This window comes from Nipponia nippon, unplaced genomic scaffold (assembly GCF_047370975.1).
Source record: "Nipponia nippon isolate SJK-2023a ecotype South Korea unplaced genomic scaffold, ASM4737097v1 scaffold_16, whole genome shotgun sequence".
NCBI lineage: Eukaryota > Metazoa > Chordata > Aves > Pelecaniformes > Threskiornithidae > Nipponia > Nipponia nippon.
In genome coordinates, this window is record NW_028262332.1 from 8360767 (window position 1) to 8382931 (window position 22165).

At 45.5% G+C, this 22165-nt stretch overlaps 1 protein-coding gene across 4 annotated transcripts; it reads left to right on the forward strand.

Moving 5' to 3' along the window:
- Positions 1-387: 387 nt before the first annotated feature.
- Positions 388-21684, forward strand: ADAMTS13 (ADAM metallopeptidase with thrombospondin type 1 motif 13). Of its 4 annotated transcripts, none has more exons than XM_087752667.1 (29): positions 388-521; positions 842-908; positions 1738-2021; positions 2223-2364; positions 2739-2878; positions 3652-3735; positions 3821-3945; positions 4753-4899; positions 5231-5365; positions 5924-6074; positions 6740-6844; positions 7321-7472; positions 7597-7660; positions 8235-8361; positions 8585-8733; positions 10113-10233; positions 10943-11023; positions 11287-11468; positions 11908-12043; positions 13714-13843; positions 14514-14703; positions 15421-15538; positions 15884-16013; positions 17405-17609; positions 18114-18411; positions 18781-18927; positions 19407-19583; positions 19927-20111; positions 20401-21684. In XM_087752667.1, the coding sequence occupies exons 1-29, from the start codon at positions 447-449 to the stop codon at positions 20557-20559; spliced, it is 4206 nt and encodes a 1401-aa protein (XP_087608793.1). In that variant the 5' UTR covers positions 388-446; the 3' UTR covers positions 20560-21684. The 4 variants fall into 4 exon arrangements, with proteins under 4 accessions (XP_087608793.1, XP_087608794.1, XP_087608796.1 ...); XM_087752668.1 differs by having other exon boundaries at positions 15424-15538; XM_087752670.1 differs by having other exon boundaries at positions 8585-8634.
- The last annotated feature ends 481 nt before the right edge of the window (positions 21685-22165 follow it).

Consider the following 22165-nt stretch of genomic DNA (forward strand, 5'->3'; position numbering starts at 1 on the left):
GCTTGGGTTCCGGGCTGCGGGGCCTGCCGGGCGCGTGAGGCCGGGGCCTGCCGCGGGGAGGGCCGGGCAGCCGGTGTGGGTTCACCCCCGCGGCCGTGGCGGAGGCGTGGGGCCCGTCAGGGCACAGGTCGAACAGCGCAGAGCCCCTTTCCCCCCGCAAATCCCCCCTTGTGTGCTTGGCTGCAAAGACTGGCTCAAAGCTCGTTATTGCCGCGCTCTTTGGCTGCAGTAAAGTTGCAAACATTGCGCAAAACCTCCCTCCCTCCAGCTGTTCCTGTAAAGCCTCGGGATGCAGGCCGTTCCCCCCTCTGCAGAGGATCAGCTCCCCTGTTTGTTTAAACCCTGCACTCTTCCCTTCCGCTCCACGTGATGCCTTGGGCCAAACATCGCCTGAATCACCCCTGGGCTGGCGCTGACTCCGCGGCGCTGGTTGCAACTCCTCCAACATGATTGTCAGCTTGACGATCCGGGCGCTCGTGATGCTCCCCTTGGGGTTCTGCTGGCCGTCAGCTTTCCAAGAGGTGAGTTTGACCTCCAGAAAACGCAGTTTCCAGGAAGCCTTTTTTATTTCTAGGAAAAAAAAAAAAAAAAAGAAGAAGAGACAACACAATGTGTTCTAAGCCAAAATCCATCAAATCTCACTAATCAAGAAGATAAAGCTGTTTCCTCTGGGTGGCTGTTGTGCAGCCCATGCTTAGTGCAAAATAAAGCCATGAGAACTTGGCATCGATACTTGTCGAGTTGTTCGCTGGCGTTCCTTCCAGGTTAGGTTCAGTTAAGTGATAGTCTAGTATCCAGTTGCTTTTCTTAAAAAAATGTAAAGCTATTCTTCTTCTTGCAGAAATTTCTCGGCGCTTTGGATGCGGAAGATGTTTTCTCTTATTTTGGAACCAGCTCAGTGTCTGATGGTATGCAGTGCTCGTTCTTGATTTTGGAACATGTCTGTCAGTTTATTTCTAATCCTGTACATTTGATAACGCTAAGAACACTTATTAATGAAGCCTGATCTGACAAGCATTTAGCATTTCTGAATCACATTACTCAGTGAGGCAATCCATGTTTCAGTGTGAAAGCGGTTGAAGAACTGGGTCAGTATTTAAAATCTGCTGAAGGAGATATGATAAATCTTCTTGCACATTTCTCCTGCGGTCCTCATTCTCTGAATTGGTATTTATCTATGAGATTAACAGATCCAGGTCTTCTGAGTGGGAAGCTTTAGGCTAAGAATAGCTTTAAATGCACTTGATAATTTTTTTGAAATAAACATGTGGAGAGACTAGTATTCTGGGTCAGGATTGGTGGTAGTTCAGAATAAAGATGCATTTTAAATTCTCAAATCCTTAAAGCAAGGTTGTTTTCTACTTGTGAGTTCACCTAGTGCTCATCCCAGTGTCTCTGTCTGGATTATGATAATTCTCAGTAATACTTAACATCTGAGGAAGTAAAACTGTCTCAGCCTTTGTTAAATGAACTGTTCTCCTTATCGAGAGAGCAAAAGCGCCGATAAATCAGGGGCCAGTTTCAGAGCTGTTGTCTGTTCCCTATCAGATTATCCTCACTTTGGAATACATGAAAGCATAGAAGTTCTTTGACTGTTGACACGATGACCCCGAAAGGCCACAGTTGTCATTTGGGGACTATTTTTTCCTAGGGAGATAGATCGTTACGTTTGTTTTCTGTGTATCATCATTTCTCATAACTGTTCCCCTTGTTCTGGTCTTGTTTGATTTCTTTCAGTACCCGAGTTTGTTGTTGCTGAGCCAACTTGCCCTTGTAAAGAAGAACAGATTGGGCTGACGTTCTGTCGTATTCAACATTGCTCCATTGAGGCCTGGGGAGAACTCTATGCCTTTGAATTTCTAGAGGACCATGCCCTCCTTTCCTCTTCCTTTGTGAGCAATCAAATGGTGAACTCTTCCTTTAGCTTACTGAAGCGATTCTCAGGCAACTGCTTTGCAGGTGGAAATCCACTGCAACCTCCCGGGGCGAAGTGTAGAGTCACTTACTGTGAAGGGCAGCTGGTGAGTATGCACTGAACTTTTATTCTTACAGGCGGTTACAGCCTTTGTAGGTTTGCAGCTTGATGCACCAAACATGTGTGAGCCATCCATTTAATAAATCTGAGCATTACAACGGAGAAACAGGAAGGATATGGCACGCAGTTCTCCACTGATAGCAAATGTCTTTGGAATAACTCAGAGATGGAATTTCATCTCCTTTAGCAAGGAGTCATCATTGCAGATGAGAAAAAGATTCATATCAAGCCTGTCAGAAGCAAAGATGTGGCCCTGCTGAAGGACCTCGGATTCTCCAGACCCCACATTCTCTTCAGAAGTGCTGCAAGAGGGGAAAATACAGCAAAAGGTAACGTACATGGAGAGGGAGCCCTGCTTGTTCTGCTTGGAAAAGCTGTCTCCTGGTAGTGGGGCTGCTTGCGTGAGCTCAGAGGAAAAATCTGTATCTACAAATATATGAGTGTACTTGATGGACGTTTCTCACCTCAGTGAGGTGTAATAGTGTGTTTTCATTTGGGTATTTGTTATTTTGATAGCATAAGTGTATTATTAAGGATGCTGGCAAGTGAAAGAAACCAACAGAAGTGGGAAACCTGAGCAAGCAACTGGAGGAGTGGTCTTCCAGCTGGGTTATTCTAGTCTTTCACGAAATGGGAGTAGATCTGTAGGACCTTTTCTGTTGTCTTACATTTTAAACTCTCCGTGTCCCTTTGTGCTGTTCAGCAGGGCGGTTTCCTTCTCGCCTGCAGAAGAGGGCTGAGGGAGCTGTCAAACATCTGGAGCTGATGGTCGTAGCAGGTCCAGATGTTTACTTGTACCACAGAGAGGACACGGAGCGATATATTCTTGCCAACCTGAACATTGTGAGTAGCTTTCTGTTTGGATTGCTGTCCCTGTGTGAGAGCTCACAGTGTTACAGGCAGACGGTCCTTTGTGACTGCACTTTCGGAGGAGTTCGTGGTTACCTGCTCCTAGTACAGCTGATAGTGCAGGGTGTTCCTCTCTGCTTCTCTTGGCACTACGTGGCAAGCTTTCCCTTGTACAAGAAGCTGCACAAGGAAAAGTGGATGTTAGAAGCTTTGGGGTTGCAGCCTTAAAGTCCATGTAGAAAATGTAGCTCTTCATTTCATTGTTATGAAAATGTCGTATGTCAGATACTGTAGCAAGAGTTTTATCACTAGATCCTTGATCCAGTCCCTGTTGCTTTCAGTGAGATTGAACAAGATCCACTGAATTAATCTTACATTTTACATTTCAATATTTTCTTTCTATTACAGGATTTCTCTAAATGTCTCCCTTTGCTATTATGAAGGATTTGTTTATGCATTTTCTGTGTGTGTATGTTACAAAAAAGTCTTTAGCATTCACTCTCCTACCCTATGAAACTGTTTTCCATGCAGATTTTTCTTTCTGCTTCAGAGTATCTGACGAGTCTAACAACAGTTCTCATCTGTTGACAGTTTTATTTACATTTATAGGGCATACTTTAATGTTGTACTTCCCCATGATTTTTATAGTTGCCTCTTGCGGTTACCAGGTGTGTTGCCTTTGTAGTGAATGCAGCCCTGTTATTGGGAACAAGTAGTGAGAGTCACCAAGGTGCCTTCTTTATTGAATCCTTTCTGTCGCTTAACAGGGGGCAGAGCTGCTGAGAGATGCCTCACTGGGTGTTCATTTCAGGGTTCACCTTATGCAAATGCTTGTTTTGAGAGAACCAGAGGTAAGCAGGGAGGACTATGTTCAAGTGTTATCCAAGGGGTTGCTAAAAGCTGTATGAAATGTGCAAACATGTGCCTTCACTCTAGGCAGAGGTAAACATCACAACAAATATCACATCCTCGCTGATCAGCGTTTGTGAGTGGAGCAAGAAGGTCAACCCCCAGAATGACTCCGACCCCCAGCATGCTGACATTGTCCTCTACGTCACCAGGTACTGAAGCTCCCCTGCCCAGGGAGGGGACTGGAAACAGGGCTGATGGTGTCCAGCTTTTAGCGCAGTGACAGTGATTTGTACTGGGTCTTCTGGCAGTTGGGCATCCCAGAGTCTTTGGAAATGAGTTGATTCTCCTGTTTGGGGTTGATTCTCCTGCCCTTAGTGTAATGCAGTTAGTCGGAGGTGCTGGTTCTTCAGTTTCTGAAGGAACTGGAATATTCCCCAAGCACTGACCAGCCAGACTTGAGCAGACATTGTGTGCTTCCAGAGCAGCACAGCCAAACCCACTGCAGCTTTTTGTGGGCAGAAAAGTCAAACAGTAACTGGAAGTGAAAACCCACTGGCGTTTTCTATGGAAGATTTCTAGTGCTATTCCAACTCGGACATTTTGTCTGACTTTCAGGGTCCTTGCTCTAAATTGCCTTGGCTAAATTTGTTGAAGGCAAACTTTTCTTGAGTGTAATGGCTTTGTTTGGGTTTTCTTCTTTGGTGCTCTTTCTTCAACGAGATGATGATACTGTTCTATCTTTTGCAAATAAGATTACGTCATTTTATTCTGTTCTGCTTGTCTGGGGTCATGGGGATTTTTTAATGTAGAATCACCACAAATTTTGAATAGTGGGCGTTCATGGGACCCTACTGCTACCATCTTGCCCCAAGGAGCTCATGTGTCAAAAGAAATGTTAGGTAGCTGGCAAAGTTAGATCAGGAAGGTGCCAATAAATTCAGTTGAATGTCTAGACTGACTTCATCAGCTGCAATGGTTCTTTGCTCTTTCTTCTGTATCTCTCTCCCTTACTTTAGGTTTGACCTGGAGTTACCTGATGGGAACAAGGAGCTACGTGGAGTGACTCAGTTAGGTGGAGTCTGCTCTTCCTTCTGGAGCTGTGTTATTACCCAGGATACTGGCTTTGACCTTGGAGTCACCATAGCCCATGAGATTGGGCACAGGTCAGTAGGAAAGCCCCAGAGCAGCCCAGTATGTTTTATTCAGGTAAAAACATTCCCCAGTTTAAGGGTTTCTGAAGAAGGAAAAGGATCTCTTGGCCTAACAGGGGGGTTCCCATAGATTTTTCAAAACTTTTGGAAAGAGTTCCTTGCATTTCTTGCATTCCTGTGTGTTCTGTGACAATTAGAAGCTACAAAGAGGAAAGAAAACCTTTGTGACAACAGCAGAAGGAAAGGCTGCAGAGGGAGCTCAGTCCTTGCTTAGAGAAGAGAGGCTCCAAGGGAGCCCAGCCTCTGGGTTTCTCCTCAGGGCACTGTGCTGCTTCTGTTACAGTCTTGGAATCCCCCACGATGGTGAGGGGAATCGGTGCAGCAGCAGCGGTTACATCATGGGTTCAGCAGGAAACCACAACAGCATCGACCTCGCCTGGTCGCAGTGCAGCCGAGAAGAGTTCCTGGCCTTTGTCAGGTAAGGCAATGGTCAAGTTCTGTGTGCCCCTGTGGGAGCGGTTCCCTGTGCTGGGAGCTTGGGAGAGAGCAGGGAAAGACAAGGACTAAAATAAAATAAAATTCTTGGAAAATGAGGAACTGTGAAAAGCTTGAGGTTTGTTCATTTCTTAGCACTTGTGTCTGTTGCTGAGGTTAAACCCAGTTTTTGCTTCAAGTGGCTGGAAATTACTTTGGTTAGTGACTAGCATGCCTGGACTGTGTTGGACTTCTCAGACACTAGCTCAGCCTGGAAATTTTATTTAAAATGTCAGAGCATCTAGGTTTAAACAAGCATTGCGGGTTGTGAGCTGGCTGGGTGAAGAACAGGAATGGGCTTCTGTTATAACTTCAGCAGCAGGGAACTGTGAGCATCTCCAGGCAGCTGCTGTAACTAAATCCATCATAGCCCACAGTAAGCATGTGTTGTTAGGGAAAGCAACAGCCAACTCCCAGAATGAAACTCAGCACAAGTTTGCAAACATGTCATTGTCCTTACTGCCCACAGCTGGGAAAGTGATATTTCTTATGTTTCTATCAGCACAGGCCAAACAAACTGCTTAAATGACCTGCCGGACATGGACGGCAGCATCCCTGGATGGAAGCCTGGCTTGTACTATGGAGCAGATGAGCAATGTAAAATAGCCTTTGGGAGTGTTGCCACAGCGTGCACCTTTGCTGACAGCAATGTTGTAGGTAGAAAGTTTGTCTGTCTTGCTAGGGGCAGCAGGGAAATGTTCTGGAGCCAAGATTCAGGAAGAGGGAGCTGGGGACATTTTTGTTAATAAAGGGATGGAAGGTGCTTTCCTGCCACAGATTTCTTGGCAAAGAACAAACCTTCAAAGGCTTTGAAAATGTTTCCCTTCTCTCCATCACCTCCTTTGTCCACATAATTCTCCTTTAAGGTTTGCACAGTACCCGGGGCCTTCTGTCCAAACGGGGGCCTGGTGGTGCTAGTGCTGGGTATACCTACTCAAGGTCCTGACTTAGGGAGCTCTTGCTCGTTGGATTCCTTCGGCTTCCCCGCCATTGCTCAAGTCCCCATGTCTGAGAAATGCAGCGTGGCCAATAGCTGCCATCTGGACATGGTTTGTTAATGAGGAAGCACTAAGGTGGGTGAAACTTTAATTGCTTCAGTTGATCATCTTCTAGCATTACAGCTGGCAGTGATGGCCTTTTGACGTGCCCACAACTTTTGCCCAGTAGCAGGAGAAATGAGGGGACTCGCTTGCATTGTTGGGTAGCTGTGGGGAAACCAAACACCGGGACATGCGCTGTTTAAACGGAGCAGCTTTTGGGACTGCTGGGTTGATGAGCCTAAGTGACTCTGAACTCCGTGATTTTCTTGTCACACCAGGACATATGTGAAGTTCTCTCATGCCACGTACAACCGGGAGACAAATCCAGCTGTACTCGGCTTCTTGTTCCCCTCTTGGATGGTACCGAGTGTGGAATCAATAAGGTAAGGAGGCTGCTGATCTGATGATCAGAAGTGAGTGTGGGTTCTATGGAGCTCATTAGACAGCAAGACATTGTTGATGGCTGGAAGGTACATGGTGCTCGCTGCCCCTCGGCCAGGGAGCTAAGGCCAGACACTCCAGTCACAAACTGGTACCAGCTGATCTTGGTGTTTCCACCTTGTCTGTATCTCTGGAGTTGCTTTGCAGTTCTGTAGCCTGATATCTGAGCTCTCCTCAAAGGCTTCGCTTTCCTCTTGAAATGACCTATCTGCTCTTTGTTTTAACCCCAACCTCATGTTAGACCATAATTAGGAATGGAGCTCTTCTAGGCTCTTGTGGGAAGGTGCCTCATTCATCTTGGGATTCTCTCTTACAGTCTGGCCTGCAAAAAGATGGGGACTTCTGCCACTGCTGTAGATCCCAGCCCTGCTGGGTTCACTGTGGTGCTGCTGCCAATTTTCTATATTCTTGGTCTTAGTGGTGCTCCAAGGGACAGTGCAGCTCTCTGGAAGAACTGAACCCCATGGCTGTAGTCCATGGGCAGTGGTCCGTCTGGAGCCCCTTCTCCTCCTGCTCCCGCAGCTGCGGAGGTGGGGTTGTGATAAGGCAGCGGTTCTGTAACAACCCTAGGTAAGAGGTGGGGAGCTGGGGGGTTTGCAGTGCCTCGTGGCTGATTCAGGGCCATGGGGTCTGAGTCTTGCTCTTTGCTTGGGACAAACCTGCCTCTGTTGAGCAGTTCTCCTGTCATTTCCAGGCCTGCTTTTGGGGGGCAGGAATGCCGTGGTGCCAGCATCCAAGTGGAGATGTGCAATACTCAGGTAATGGAGCTCATCACATCTTCTGAGCAGATTTAAAAAAGAAAAAACTTAAGAAAAAACTTAATGCTGTTTAACCCTTTGAGAGCTGTATCGTTTGGGACTGTACTTCTCACAGCTGACTGCTCTGGGAAGGAGGACTAAAGATCTGGCATATATCCTCCATCTGTCTGACAACAGGAGAGGTATTTGTTCCATTGTGTCTGAAGACAGCAGTATTATTTAATAGCATTGTTCATGTGTACTGAAGCATTTTCTCTATGCCTTCAGAGCAGGACAGATGCTGAGAAAATAGTGACTCACTTAATGATAGTTTTCTTCAGAGGGACATTCTTATATTGTTCTTATTTTCCTTATCCATTTATTTTGTATAAATAGCAAAGATATCAGCTTCCAGATGCAATTCTCTGCATATCCCGCAGCCTCCATTTAAAGTGGTTTTCTTTATTTGCAGTTGTTTTGGTGTTTTACTTACCAGCCACCGCTTTCTGCCTTTAGCTAGTGGGTAAAATGGTGCTTGGGATTCTGTGCTCAGTAACTTCCTCTCATTACCCATACAATTCTCTCTGGGATGTAGGACTGTTTGGTGACCCAGCAGGAATTTATGGATGAACAGTGTGCAGCAACAAATTTAAACCCACTGTATCTCACTGTAGAAGCGCCATCCTTTTATACCTGGACTTCTGCTGTTGGCTTTGCCAGAGGTAAGGAAGGAGTGAGAAACCGTGGATTCTTTGTGAAGGGGAGTGCTCATGGCCCTGTCTGTACTTTGAAGCCAAAAGGCCGTTTCACTGATTGTTTTAGTTTTCACGTGAAACCTGGATACACTTTCTGTCAGATCCTTTTGACTTCTACCCGTTGCTTGATGGTCAGCCACGTGCTTTTCTGAAAGAGTAACTCCTTGCTTCTTCTGTCTGCCTTCTCCAGGAGACATGCTATGCAAGCACATGTGCCGGGCCGTCGAAAACGAATTCATGGTAAGCCGTGAAGACAGTTTCGTAGATGGAACCAGATGTGAGCAGGATGACTCTGAGCGCCACGGGGCTTTCAATCTGTGTGTAATGGGAAGCTGCAGAGTAAGTGGCTGGGGAATCCAGGTGAACCTCTGACGTATAATCTGCCCCAAAGGAGTCAGTTTACTAGGAGCAGAGGGAAAAAACACGGTGTCCCAAACAACAGAGCGAGCTCTTCTCAAAAGAAACGAGTTTTGTTCTTAGCTTATTGGATGGAATCCAACAAATCTACTGTTCTGTCTGTGCATCCAATGCCAATGCCCTCTAGATAAGACATTCTGCTAATTATGCAGTAAGTACGTAAGGCTGTTCATCCCTAATCCAAGAAGCAATTGGTTTATGCATTGGTTGAGGAGACATCAGTAGCCGTTCAGCTTGCATGGTATGAATAGCCCTATAAAATGCTGACTCTGTTGGAGAAAAGTTAACATGATTTGAACATACCGAGGCAGTGGTGACATATGGAGTAAAACCTGGGAATCGTAAGTCGACAAATTGATTGTTGCAGTATCACTAATCAAAACTGAAGTATAACTTTTTTTTTTTCCTGGACTGGATGTGAGAAAGGCATTCTTTCATGATGAACTTGAATATAACTCCCCTGCGCTGTCTGCATTTCAGTGACTGCTCAGTGCTGACCCGGTTGTATGTTTTCTGTTGTTCCTTTACATTCCCAGAATACACTACTTAAATTTTATGTTTTTCTCATTATCCTCGTGTTCACAATGTTTTGTAATGCATTTCCACCTAATGAACAGCAGAGGGTGTAGGCATAATCTATTCTGATTTCTGCTGTTCTGTTGGCCGACAGCAATAAATATGTATGTTATGGCAGCATCCAAAGCCTGGGATCAGTGCCTCTAGCATAAATTCAGCAGTTGCACATGTTTTGCTGCTAAGCCTGCTGAGATCCTCCTGTAGCTTTGTGTAAATTAGTCTTGTTCGTGGGAATGAGGATAGAATCTCTTTCCTGAGCTCCATGGGATTGAAGGCCAGGCTGAAGGATGTGAGCTAGGTTTGGGTTTGGAGTTTGGGGAGCTGAAGATTCCTTTAGAACCTGCCACTCGTGTTTACTGTTCTCCCGGGCTTTTTTTTTTTTTTTTTTTTTTTTCCCTCCAGAAAGAGTTTGTAGAAAAGAGGGAATGGAGAGCCTTTGTTTTAGGTCACAGGAGAAATCTTTCTGGGCTGCTTCTTACGGGAAAGAAAATGTCACACAATTAATGAAACTTGTTGTGGTCTCAGCTAAGACTTTCCAATCCCTGGCTTTGCATACTGCTGTACAGTGGTAGATCTAGGTCCAAATGCGTCTTTGTCTATGTTGTCGTCTTAAATTTGAATTACAAATGAAAAAAGCAGTTTCAGGAATTCGGGCAATGTTGCTTTCATTTGCTTGTTTTCTTCTTAGAATAGGCAAGCCTTGACAGACTCTCCCCTTTGCTCAGGCGTTCGGGTGTGATGGCCGGATGGACTCCGAGAAGATAATGGACTCTTGCAAAGTCTGTGGGGGTGATAATACCACTTGCACCAAAGTGAGCGGATCTTACGCAGGAGGAAAAGCTAAAGGTGTGTAGTCCTCACCCTCAGGCTCAACATTATGGTACTGTTTGTATGCTGCATATTTGGATGCATATTCAGTGTTCATAATCTTCTGTATGTGACTTCTTGTTTCTGCTTCTGCTTGATTTTATTTTATGGAGGACATGGCGATGGAGTTTGGGTAGTCAACAGAGAAGGCAGCTACGATCTGTAGCAGGGAGGCAGCTGTTGTGTAGGCAGAGTAACTTTTTTGGTCATAGTTCTTTTCTGCACATGGACCAGAAATGTAGCCATTTGGGACGTCCAGCAAATTACTGGGAGCTGGGGGCTGTGCCAGTTGCTTCCTGAGATGTTAAGCATCCATTTGGGAACTGATCTGGCTCTTGCAGTGTCACATATAGATGTTGGCAGAGAACATAAAAAGAACCAAAGAAAGATGAGAACAGGCACAGAATTCAGCTCAGTTTTGTTTGCTATATCCATCACTATGTTCAAGCCAAGCTGATAAGGGAAGTGTGAATTTAGCCTTCTGGCCATCACTGTTGTATCCTTATTTTTGTTATATTAGCTATATAACCCCTGTCTACAATTAAGCTTTGCTGCTGCCTGTAAGGCTTGTCATCCAATGGATAGTGTGCTAGTAAGGCAAAGAGGGGTTGATTTGCAATTCCCAGCCTTTTTAACAGAGGTACAGTAACGGAAGGTGACCATATCTTCTTTCTTTCCATCCTTCCAGAGTACGTTACGTTTCTGTCCCTGCCTTATAACACCACCTTGGTCCATGTTACCAATCAGAGACCACTCTTCACACATTTGGGTGAGTTGGATGAAAAGGAGAGGAGGGACTACAGGCAGGGCTAAAACAAGCTTGTAAAAACAAGAAAATGGAATTTGGGAGGAAAGTTCTTGATGATGCAATTTGTGGGATGCTTTCCAGTAGGAAGTGGTAGAAGCTCTTTGGGATGCGCAACTTAGATCAAACTGGTTTCTAGCAAATGGGCAGTCTGTAGCTGTCAGCACCAGGGGATCCTGGTGACCACGTCATATCTCTTAACCTCACTGCTACTTTTGCCCCTCTAGCTGTGAAGGTTAAAGGAGAGTACGTGGTTGCTGGAAAAGGAAAAATCTCACTGAACGTCACCTATCCGTCGGTTCTGGAGGACAGCCAGATCAAATACAAAGTGTTTCTCACCAAGGACAACCTGCCAAGCCTGGAGGAAGTCCATGTGGATGGGCCAACACAAGAAGAAATTGAAATACAGGTAAATTAAAATAGCAGAGTTGGAAAGGGGCCAGTCAGAACTGGCCAAGCTAAGTTTGTGTAGCTCTGCTGCAGTGCAGAATCCAGGTGTAGTAGGCTTCGTGTCCGAGGCCAGTGGAGATGGTGTTCACCAAGAGTGATGGTGTTGCTCTTCTTGGGAAAAGTTGAGGGCTGGCTGCCTACAGGCTTTCTGCCGGTCTGGGGGATGGTTGTGTGGGGAAAAGCATACTGAGTTAAACATTTTGCTTGGCTTAATCTTATTTCAGTGCCCTGTGCACAGAATTTACAGGGTGAGTATTCTGACTGCATCTGGCAAGAATTGCGAGTCATAGCATTGAGGCTCAGGACTGGATGGAAAAAAGGGGGGCTTCTCTTATCTCTGTCCTAAGAACTGAGTCTGAGTTGCTTTGTGCATTGACCACAACTTTTTCCTTCACCAGGTCTATCGAAGGTATGCAAAAGAATATGGCAGTGCCACCAACCCAGACATCACCTTCAGCTACTTTGTCCCCAAAGAGAATCTGACATATACGTGGATTCCTCAGCAGGGGCCATGTTCAGTGACCTGTGGGGAAGGTGAGGCAGCAGTACTCAACCTTCACTTTTTATAGAGATGTGGGCAGACTTCTAGTTTCGCTGGCTGGTAGTCACTCAGATCTTTACTGCATGGGCTCTCCTGGGCTGACAAAGAAATGTGAAATCAGCGACAGAACTTCCTAAACAACTGAACTGAATTTAAAAGCAAATTGCTGAAAGTGAGCTGCAGTTGCCAGTGTTAAAATGAACCAGAGAAAAGAGTGGTACAGCTTTTGAATTCAATGAGCTGAATCATCAAAATGGTAGTGAAAATGTTTGATCATGAAGAGGATTTTTAAATAGGTTTTAACTGAACTTTTGATTTTAAGACTAAATAATTTTCTCAGATTTTTCAGTTATTGAAGACTGTAATTTGTAGTTGGCTAAACATCAAAAGTCTGAGACCAAAGTGGTATCTAGTGTCTAACTAAAGCCTCAGAGCTAATTATGAAACTTCCTTCTTAGAATTCTATTCCTGTGCCATGGCTAATCCTTTCAGTCTCCCTGAAGAAATCATAATGCAGATTGTAACAGATCACTCTGGTAGATGGTTTGACATCTTGTTTACCAGATAATACAGATGACACTGGCAAGCCTCTCAAGACTTTTATGACAAGGATTTAGAAAATACATTAATGAATACTTACAGAAGTCAATCTATAGGACTAGTTATGTTTGGAGAGCTTTTCTGCAGCAGATTCCCCAGGTGAACTGATTGCTGAAACCCTGAAGTAAAGAAGTCAAAATGCTCTAGGGCCTCCCAGCTAATGTAGTCACAAACACAAAAATGAGAAAGCTGGGACTTAAAATAGCAGAAAGTTGAGAATCCAAGCTGAAGTTGCATCTTGAGAGCTCGAAGTGATGAGCCCTCCTTATCAATAGACATTATTTGAAAACAAAGAGGGTAGTGAAAAGATAACATTGTTGATTGACTGATTCTTGACATTTGCTTCTCAGGGTCATGCTCTTAGATTCAGGAATGTCCGTCTCTCTCTGTGGCTAGCTCATTCACTGCAAAGGAGACTCTTACAGCTTCTTGAGTTTGGATTTTCACCCACTTTACCTGTTAGGTTCCGTATTGTTAAAAATCTTGTTTATAGCTGTAGTTTAATATTTCACTTCTTGAATGCCACCAGCACTGCAAGTCTGCAGTTTCTCCCAGTACCTCTAGTCTAGTTTGGGATATTGATGATCACTTTGAGGACATTGGCATGGTGCTGTCTGGGTACAAAGGCTGCGTGATGGTATTATATGATTAGTTCTACAGAACGTGATTTAAAAATGACTGACTGCTGAGCTGATTTTCAGTAACCTGTCCCTCATCAGTCAGGCATCAAGATCATTAGAATAATTTGGGGCAAATTATGATTGATATCCTTGTTCTTGCAAATGGCCAGTTCAGAGCAATCTTTCCATTTTGGCAGTGGATTATCCATCAAAATTCTTATCTTCTGGGGTGTTCATCTTGGAAAGTCACTTCAAAACTCTTGAGGAAAAGTTATATCAGAAAGAAGGGATTTGTGTGTTTATATTAAGTCTGTATTGTCAAATACGTCATTTTCCTACACCGATGATTTCAGTGAAGTGAAATTACTGCACCTTCCTAGCATAATAGAGGTGAACTGTTCGCCTTGTTTATGACTTCCTTTCCTTTTCCTTTTTTATCCCAGGGACACGACTAGTGGTTCATGTGTGCTTTGACCAGACAAAGAATGAAACAACAGAGGATCAGTGGTGCCTGGAGCTCCCACAGCCCCTTTCAGAGCACAAGCCCTGTGCCATGGAGCCATGCCTGTACAGGTTGGTGTTCCTGGAAGCTCAGCTGAATTCTTGCTTTGCTTGTCCTTTCTCTGCCAGCTAACCCAGTCTCTGCAGTCTCATTTGCATTGTGCAAGGTGGAAAAAAAAAAAGGAGAGGTATGAAGTAGTTTCTTGCTAATTATATTGGCATAGTGGATATCAAACCATGTTCTGTCTTTCCTGGTCCCATGAGGTAATTGAGATGTCAGCTGAATGAATGGGAGATAGTCCTTCCAATATTTTACAGTAGTCTGCTAAATGAAAATACTTAGAGGGCATGGCCAGAAGAAGATACCTGTTCACATCCTTTCCAAGATTGTGCCAACAAAGATTTGATCTTACTCTGGAGGAGACCCTTGTATTAATTAGACTGGAAAGAGGACCAAGAGCCAAACCTGTCTAGACATTGATCTCATAGACATTTTAGCATTTAATAAAAAGTGATTACACTGTGAACTGTAGCTCTTTAGCTTAGGTGCTTTTAGTCCTAGAGAGCTGTCAGTGCAAGGACTTAAATTTCCAGCAGTTGTCCTCTCAATCACATCCAGACAAGGCTCTTGAAATAGAGAAGCTGAATACTCTGTATGACCCATTTCTGTAATCAGTGGTGTGAGTAATAAACCTCCATGATCCAGTTGAGAAATAGGGTGATACAATTACTTCCCATTTAGGTGGAACATGTCTCAGATAGATGAATGCTCTGCTGTCTGTGGAACTGGAGTTGCCCAGCAGAATCTGACCTGTGTTCAGTTTCGTGATGGATTGGAGACTGTTGTGGATGACAGCTTGTGCCCAGCAGAAGAAAAACCTCTCTCCGTTGTGCCATGTGTGGTTAATGTCTGTCCTTTAGGCTGGGACAAAGTGAGTTTACTGGCTTGGCTTATTTCAGGAGTCTCGCTGGGAGCTTTGTGCTTGTGATCCACAGGAGGCTACCAGTTAAGAAGAACCACCTTACTACTGGAGTCTGGGAGGGTGGTTTACACCAAGGATGTCTGCCCAGTTAAAGGTTCATCCTGTCACTTTAGACAGCTCCGTCCCTCTTAATTGATGCTGCTGGATTCATCAGTTCATAGAGGTGGTTCGTTTAGGGCAGCTGTTGACTACGTTCCTTCTTCATTTCTCCTTGCAGAGTCCAACAAAACCAGAAACAGAAATAACCCCCGGTCCACTAGGAAAAACCTCACTGGCAAACAGAGAGGTTCTGACATGGTAGGGAGGATTGCTAGCAGGGAAGAGGGCTTCTTGGCACAGGATCACTGGTCCAAATCCGTACTGGGGAGCCACTGCCAGGTTTACATTTACGGATGGGGAAGATACTGTTTTAGGCATCTTCAGTCTCAGGTATCTCTCTTCAGGTAGTGTGAACTGGGAAGGCTATTGGCTGTTGGATGTCCTTAGCTATTCCTGGTACTTCTGTGTTCTGCAAAAATGGAGAAAGTGCTTAAATGTGCCTCTTTCTTCAGTGACAGCAAATATGTTGTAGGCTTGATCTGGAGGTATCCCCCAGCTTCATTAGGTTGGGAACAGTGTGGAAAGCAGGTACCAATGTCAGTCTGGGTCTTTTTGCTCTGTTCTGAGGAGGAAGATGCACACTTACTTCAGACTTCAGAGTCACTTGGGCATATCCAACTGGAAAATCGGACCGTGTATGTCTGGAGCCCTCAAGCTGGAGAGTGTTCCGTCTCCTGTGGTAGAGGTGAGATCTTTCAGTGCTGCAGGGAAATGTTACTTGGCTGTAGGCATGACCTCAGTGCCTAGGAACCTCAGGGACCTGGTCTTTTCCCCTCTACAGTTCTAAATGCATGTGTAGCTGTGGTCACAATTTTTTTGAGTCCGGAAGGGGGCCTGGCTCAGATAGCGAATAGTTTAGATGTCTGGCTGGCTGCTGCTGTGCTTCAGAGTTGGGGGGATGAGTGCAATAAGTGTGCCTGGGGCTTGGGCAGCATTTGCTTGTTTTGTACATGCAGATGTGACTGACACTGCTTGGCTTATTTTCAACCCTTGCATGCATGCCATGCAGTAAGATTGCTTCTCTTTCTAGGTATGACTCAGCTACAGTATGTATGTGTGGCTTTTGACACCAAAGAAGAAACCCAAGAAGAAAACTGTCATCCAGTGCCAAAGCCAGAGAGCAGGATGGAAGTCTGTGATCTCAGTCCCTGCCCACCAAGGTAAAGCAGTTACCAGCAGACAACGAGCCAGTGAGAGGTCTTTCCTTCCTCTCTGTCTCCAGGGATGTGGTAAAGTACGGGTCAAGCTACTTTGAGGATGTTATCTTCCTCTCCCCTCATTTGAAAGCACAGACAGCTGCAAAAACAGTAGCACTGATCCATACTAAGCAAGCTAACTGAGAGTCATTCTTGGGCTGGTATATTCTCAAGCAGAACTAAGTGAAGTCTTTGGAGTTTGAGTCCAGGGAAAAACTGAAAACCTCTTGATCCCTTATTACTCTGGGGAAGTAAGAACAAATCCGTGACTGCAAAAGGTGGTGACACGTTTGCCAGCTGTAGTTTCCACATAGCATCAAGGAAGGTAGCTAGAATTAAATGCTCTAATAATCTGGAATAGCTGCTCGGAGAGCTGAAGAAAATTGATTGCACTTTCCTTAGGATTTATGGTATTGCAGACTGCCCTCAGTGGGGTGAGTGCTGATCTCAAACATGAGCCAGTGTGTATGTGTGCATTAACAGAGTTCCAGTTGTACTTTCATAGTGTGGTTGGATTTAAAATCCAGTGAAGACGGGTGACAGCTGGAGGTACTCACCGATGGCTGCGTTATTCCCACATGGCATTCCAAAATGGTCTCATGCAGTGTAAGCTGTGGAGGAGGTGTGATACACAAGGCCCTCTGTGCAAGGGAGACTGGGGAGAAGGCAGAAGAGATTGTGGCAGTCACTCAGTGTGATGGTTTGCCTTGCCCAGAGGAGCAGGAGCCATGTAATTTGAAGCTGTGCCCTCTGAGGTCAAAATGGCCGCATGGACCACAGGAGCATGCACTGGGGAAGAGTGGTTGGCTGTGAGCATGTATGGTGTGATCTAGGATATGGCTCAGGGTTGATAAATAGGGCAGAGCTTGCCCTGCCCTATTTGCTGTGGAACTAGAAAGCCACTGGCATCTGAACTTTTTTTACGTGCTACCGGATGCCGCTCCCAGGATGAAATACTGGTTGGTTTCTGATCTGACTGTTCAGAGTGGTGTGCATTTCAGAGGGAGATAAGATTGTTTTTGCAGTTACGTCTGTGTATGTCACCCTGGGGAAGACTGTAACGAGCGCAGAGTAAAACTCAACGTACATTTCCAGTCTGTGGGCTTCTTGCAAAATGTGAATGCCCTCTGTTTGAGTCCAACTCCAAACCTGCTCCAGACTGCCCAGCCTTGTTTCAAAGGCTGCCTTCTAAGTACCATAGGCAGCAAAGCGTGTGAGGCGGAGGGGTGAAGAAAGCTGCTGAAAAGCAGAAGGGGGAAGGATGAGGGAGTTGCAGTGCATTTTCTGCAGTGAGAGATAGTAGAGGGTGGGGATTCATCACTAACTTAATTTTTCTCCTCCATGTCCCCTGTCAGATGGAAGGCAACCCCAGCTGGCCCCTGTTCCTCCAGCTGTGGGCTCGGCTTAGCTGTTCAGCTGGTCACCTGTGTGCAGATTCGCCAAGGCAAGGAGATTTTGCTGGAGGACCGTTTGTGTCCTGTGGCAGAGAAGCCCCTTACCAGCGTCCCCTGTGTCATCCGAATGTGCTCTTACGAATGGAGCTTCAGCGAGTGGACAGAGGTATTTGCGCCTGTTCAGATGCAGCTCTTGGTGTCTAGTGCAGTGGTTTTATAGCCCTTCACTTCCCTGAAGCATACAGGGGAGAAATACCGCTTCTGTCTTGTATATTTACTTCCCACAGAAATGGTAAACTGTTTCTAGGGATATTTTCCATCCTTTCCACTGCCCTGTGTTCAGCAGCCATAGGTCTGCTTCCCACCTTTCTCTGTTAAGGTTTTGGCTGCAGTTTAAAAATGGTCCTTGGCATGTTTTTTTCTGGAATGCAGATCTTTTTGGATTTTTTAGGAAGTGGTTCTGCAATTCAAAGATATAGTCTGGAAGATCCCCTGGGAGGTGGGCCATCTTATAGCTGATGAAGCTAGGGCACTGAAAGGGCAAGTGATAGAACAGCTTCAGTGAACAAAAGATCAGCCCCCCAGATCATGCCTGAGCCCATAAATGTATTTATTTCTAAATACCAACTGAAACACATGTATAAAGACCCGTGGGTTTCTTCCTCTGCAGTGTTCAACTTCATGTGGGAATGGCATTCAGACACGGCAGGACTTCTGCCTCAACCTGCTAACCCGTAAGCACGTGAACCCCATCTTCTGTAGGCACTTCCCCAAGGCCATTGTGGTACGTGGCTGCTCCGCAGGAGCCTGTCCTGAGCAGGTGGTGGGGACTGGGTCCCATGGAGCAGGACTGCAGACAGTGACGCCAGCCGCGCATCTGACGACAGCTGCCACTGCCAAAGAGGCAAGATACAAGGACCTGGATCTTCCTCCATCTGCTGTGCCAGAACAGGCAAAGACCGGTGGAGGTGAGGAGGACACTACCAAAAGGTAGAGATGGGGCCTTACTGTGTGCAGCTGGGTTGTGGTGACCCTACTGCCATACAGGGACAGGAGCATGGGAGGGAATACGCCTAGTTAGGAGGAACAACATGCTGTTCCTTCCAGCATGCCATGAGCTGTCCATGTTATCTGGGCTAGGAACAACGGCTCCCTTCCCTGGCCTTCCCAAAGCTCTTCTGACTTGGGACTCCTTGGGGCAGCAGCTGACTCTTCCTGTGCTTTTTACCCAGAAGGTGTGCGCTTGTCCGTTCATTGTGCCATGAAAGGAATGGGGGCTGTTTTTCAGCAGCTGTAGTTCCTTCTGGATGTCTTTCTCATCTGTCTCTGCTGTACAGGTGTCTGTGGAAAGCTCTTTCTTAATGCCACCGGGGTCATCAACATGACTGGTGTAGAGAACAGCGAGTGCACTGTGGCCATCGGACGGCCTCTCAGGGAGGAGATAACAGTCAGCATCCTGGAGAGCTCCCTCAACTGCACTGCAGGTACTGCCCAGGGCGTGCTGGGGACTAGCCTGGCCCTTCGGGAAATCCGCACCTCTTTTGCCCCTGTGCTTTTGGTGCCCTGAAAGGTTCTTGCTGCCTTGGAGCCTCTGTAATCTCTGAAACCATTTCACAAGTTTTCCTGTCCCACCAAATCATTGCCAGATGGGACTAAAATGCAGGTGATGCCTTTCCTCCCCCTACATCATGGTTTCTTACCTGTTTTGGTGATAGATATGAGATGAAAGGAGTTTATGGGGTTAAAGAAGCTGCTTGCTTTGGCCTGTTATAAACTCTCTCTGTAATATACCCTCTTGCTGGAATCGGTACAGTTAGTTTAGTTAACTGGGCTGTTTTCATGACAGATTTTGATAAGGTAGGGACAAGATGCAGAAATTGCTTGATTCCAGACCTGTATAAGATAGGTTGTGGACTTTTACTTAAGTAAAAGTGTTTCTAGTCTCTGTGCTCATCCATTCCAGGTGAGGTATTGCTGTTTTCTGGGCGAATGATGTGGCGGACAGGCTGCAGGAAGCTCCCTTTGTCACTGATAAATTCCAGAACGAATACACTGATTGTGAAACAGCGTGTTTTCCTGCCAGGAAATGGAGTCATTCTTCAGTACAACAGCAGAACTGCAACTAAAAAATATTACCAAGGTATCTTACTGAAAGCTTTGCTATTGCTTTGGATTAAGGCACCCATGACAAGGCCCACAGAGTTCCATGGCTCATGGTTGCCTATGGAAATCTATGGAAACCTGGCTTCATTTTTAGCAGCTAATAAGCCCCTTCTTGAGGAGCGTTGGAATTAATTAGTTGTGGACTACCCCTCCGTTTTAAAGGCAAGCCCCCTGCAGGTGTTTGCTGGTGCTTGGAGATTCCCAGATGAAAATCCTTAGAGAAACCTTTCTGCCTGTGTTTAATTTAAATGATTTCTTTCTCGGAGATGCTGGACACTTCTCTAAATCATTTTCTTTTCTGCTCCCTTTCCCCCTCTCAGACTGTGACAAGCAGGTGTTTGGTCCCCAAGGTGAAATAGTGAATCCTGTGCAACTGCCTGATCAAAGGCAAGAGGTGGTGTGTCGGACCTTCATCAATGTGGCTCCTTGGCATCGCATAGCTATCCGCGCCCTGTATATTGACCTGGGCCCTACCAGCAACCAAACACATTTTAATTACATCCTGGTGAGTCAGAAACCTAAAAGGGGTGATTTGGATGGGAACAGCCTCATCTCCTCATTAGAGATTTCCATCCCGATGCAGAGTTCAATCACAGATCCTAGAGGCTCAGGCTCTGATCTCTGTTACGTAAAGGTAGATGTGAATGAGCACTACTGCTGTCTGCTGCATTTCTTCTAACCTTTGTATAGAGCAGCTTTTCCCGCTGAGTGACCAATTTGCAAGTCCCCAGTATTTTGTGTGTACTTCACTCGTAGGCTGCTATGATATAATGGTTTGGTCTTTCTTTATGCAGGTCCGTGATGTAAGCACCATGAAGACGATGGTGTTCCATGGGAAACAACAATTCTTCTGGCAATCAACAGGGAGCCAAGCTGAAATTGAATTTCATGAAAATGTTAAGGATCACCAGACCAGTTTCTGGGCTGAATATCGTGCTATTGAGCCCAAATAAAAGGGGCCAGGGCCGCTGCACTGAGAAAGGCCATGGTCCAGTTAGTCACTGCTGCCTGTTCACTGCTTGAGATCACACGAGTCATTTAATCTTTTTGCAACTGTTTCACCATCTATTGAGTAAGAACAATAATACCTACTGACTCCTTTGGGATCTCGGTTAATATTCATAAAGGTTATGGAAGGTCATGTAACTACCAAGTATTCAGCAAATAGTCCTCATATGGAGTTTCTGGCTGTGTTGATTGGTATTAATGCAGTTTACATGTCTGCAGTTAGTGACTTGGACACTGAAGCCTCAGGGTCCTGCTTCTGTAATACGCTGTGACCCTTTAGGATAGTCATTTAATTTCTCAGTGGCTCAGTGTCCCATTACAAACCTCTGTGTACCACAAGTAGCTGTGATTATGGTGTAGCCATTAAGTTCACTCTCCTGCAGTGTAAATGCTCCTTAAAACTGAGGCCCATTGAAATTCTGGAACGTTATAAAGAAGGCAAAGATGTGTACGAGGACGAACTGTTAGTGCAAGAAGACTAGAGACGTGCGAGGGCAAGGCAGTTTCTTTGCCTGGGAGGGTAGTGCAACACTAGGACAGGTCGCTTGGAAAGCTTGAATGTTTTCAGGAGCTGGCTAGACTGAGGCACTGCTGGCCTGGTCAAGCCCTGGTGACAGTTGGCTTTATATGGGAGGGCTAAATGACATCCAGGGGTCCCTCCCCAGCCACCCCTTCTGTGCTTCTACTATTCTATATCTGACAGTGATACCAGTGCGTCTTTTCTATGGGAAAATAAAAGAATTCTGTCTCTTAATGATGGGTTTGGTGCAAAGACATACTTACTCAGATAAGAACAGTAGCTGTGCTATTAATCTGCTTGTATCTTCATCTCACAGGAACTGTGCAATGAGAGATTGTTGAGTTTGTAGCAGGAAGAGGTATTTTAGAGCAGTGACAAATATTCACTCAAGTTTGATTTAAATACATCTTTTAGGTTGTTTTTATTTAATATCTTGAACATTGGACCATACTTTGGTCCAAATCTGTCATCCTCCTCAAAATCACAATATATTGCTTAAGGGGTCTTTTCCGCACCTGGAGCCTGGCTGGACACATCTGCCCTTGCTCTTCATGCTGGATGCAATAAATGGTTCTGCCTGGGCAGGTTTAACCCTGCTTCTGCTTTCTTTCAGTTGAATTGTCTGACGTCTTTTTACAACTGCAAAATCTTATTTTCCTCTGTCGTCTTAATAGTTGTCTTTTGCTGGTTAAGCCTGGAGTTTTTTGCTTGCCAGCCTCCAGATTTACGTTCCATTCCTGGAAGAGCTAGAAAGTAGATTCTTGAAGCGAGATCCTCAAGGAGCTGGATAGATCAGCTCTCCCACTGCAGTGCGTGGGTGATGCAGGCACTGGGCCTTCATTTCCTGTCGAACAGGAGATGTTAATGAAAAGACATGCTTTTCTTAATCCTTTTTTGTAACCTTTTAGCAGATGGGATCTGTCTTCCCACTCTGCTCTGGATCCCAAGTCTCATTGCTATTTATTGTTCCAGATCAACTACGCAGAGTCCCTGGTCTGCAGAGATGGGCTCTGCTTACTGACTCTACGCTC

Bases quoted from the DNA above. Each gene is read 5' to 3' on its own strand.
- ADAMTS13 (XM_087752667.1), top strand. From the start codon at position 447: ATGATTGTCAGCTTGACGATCCGGGCGCTCGTGATGCTCCCCTTGGGG. The intron at 3,736-3,820 runs GTAAGCAGGGAG...CCTTCACTCTAG, and splicing joins TTGTTTTGAGAGAACCAGAG to GCAGAGGTAAACATCACAAC. The intron at 13,844-14,513 runs GTTGGTGTTCCT...CTTCCCATTTAG, and splicing joins ATGGAGCCATGCCTGTACAG to GTGGAACATGTCTCAGATAG.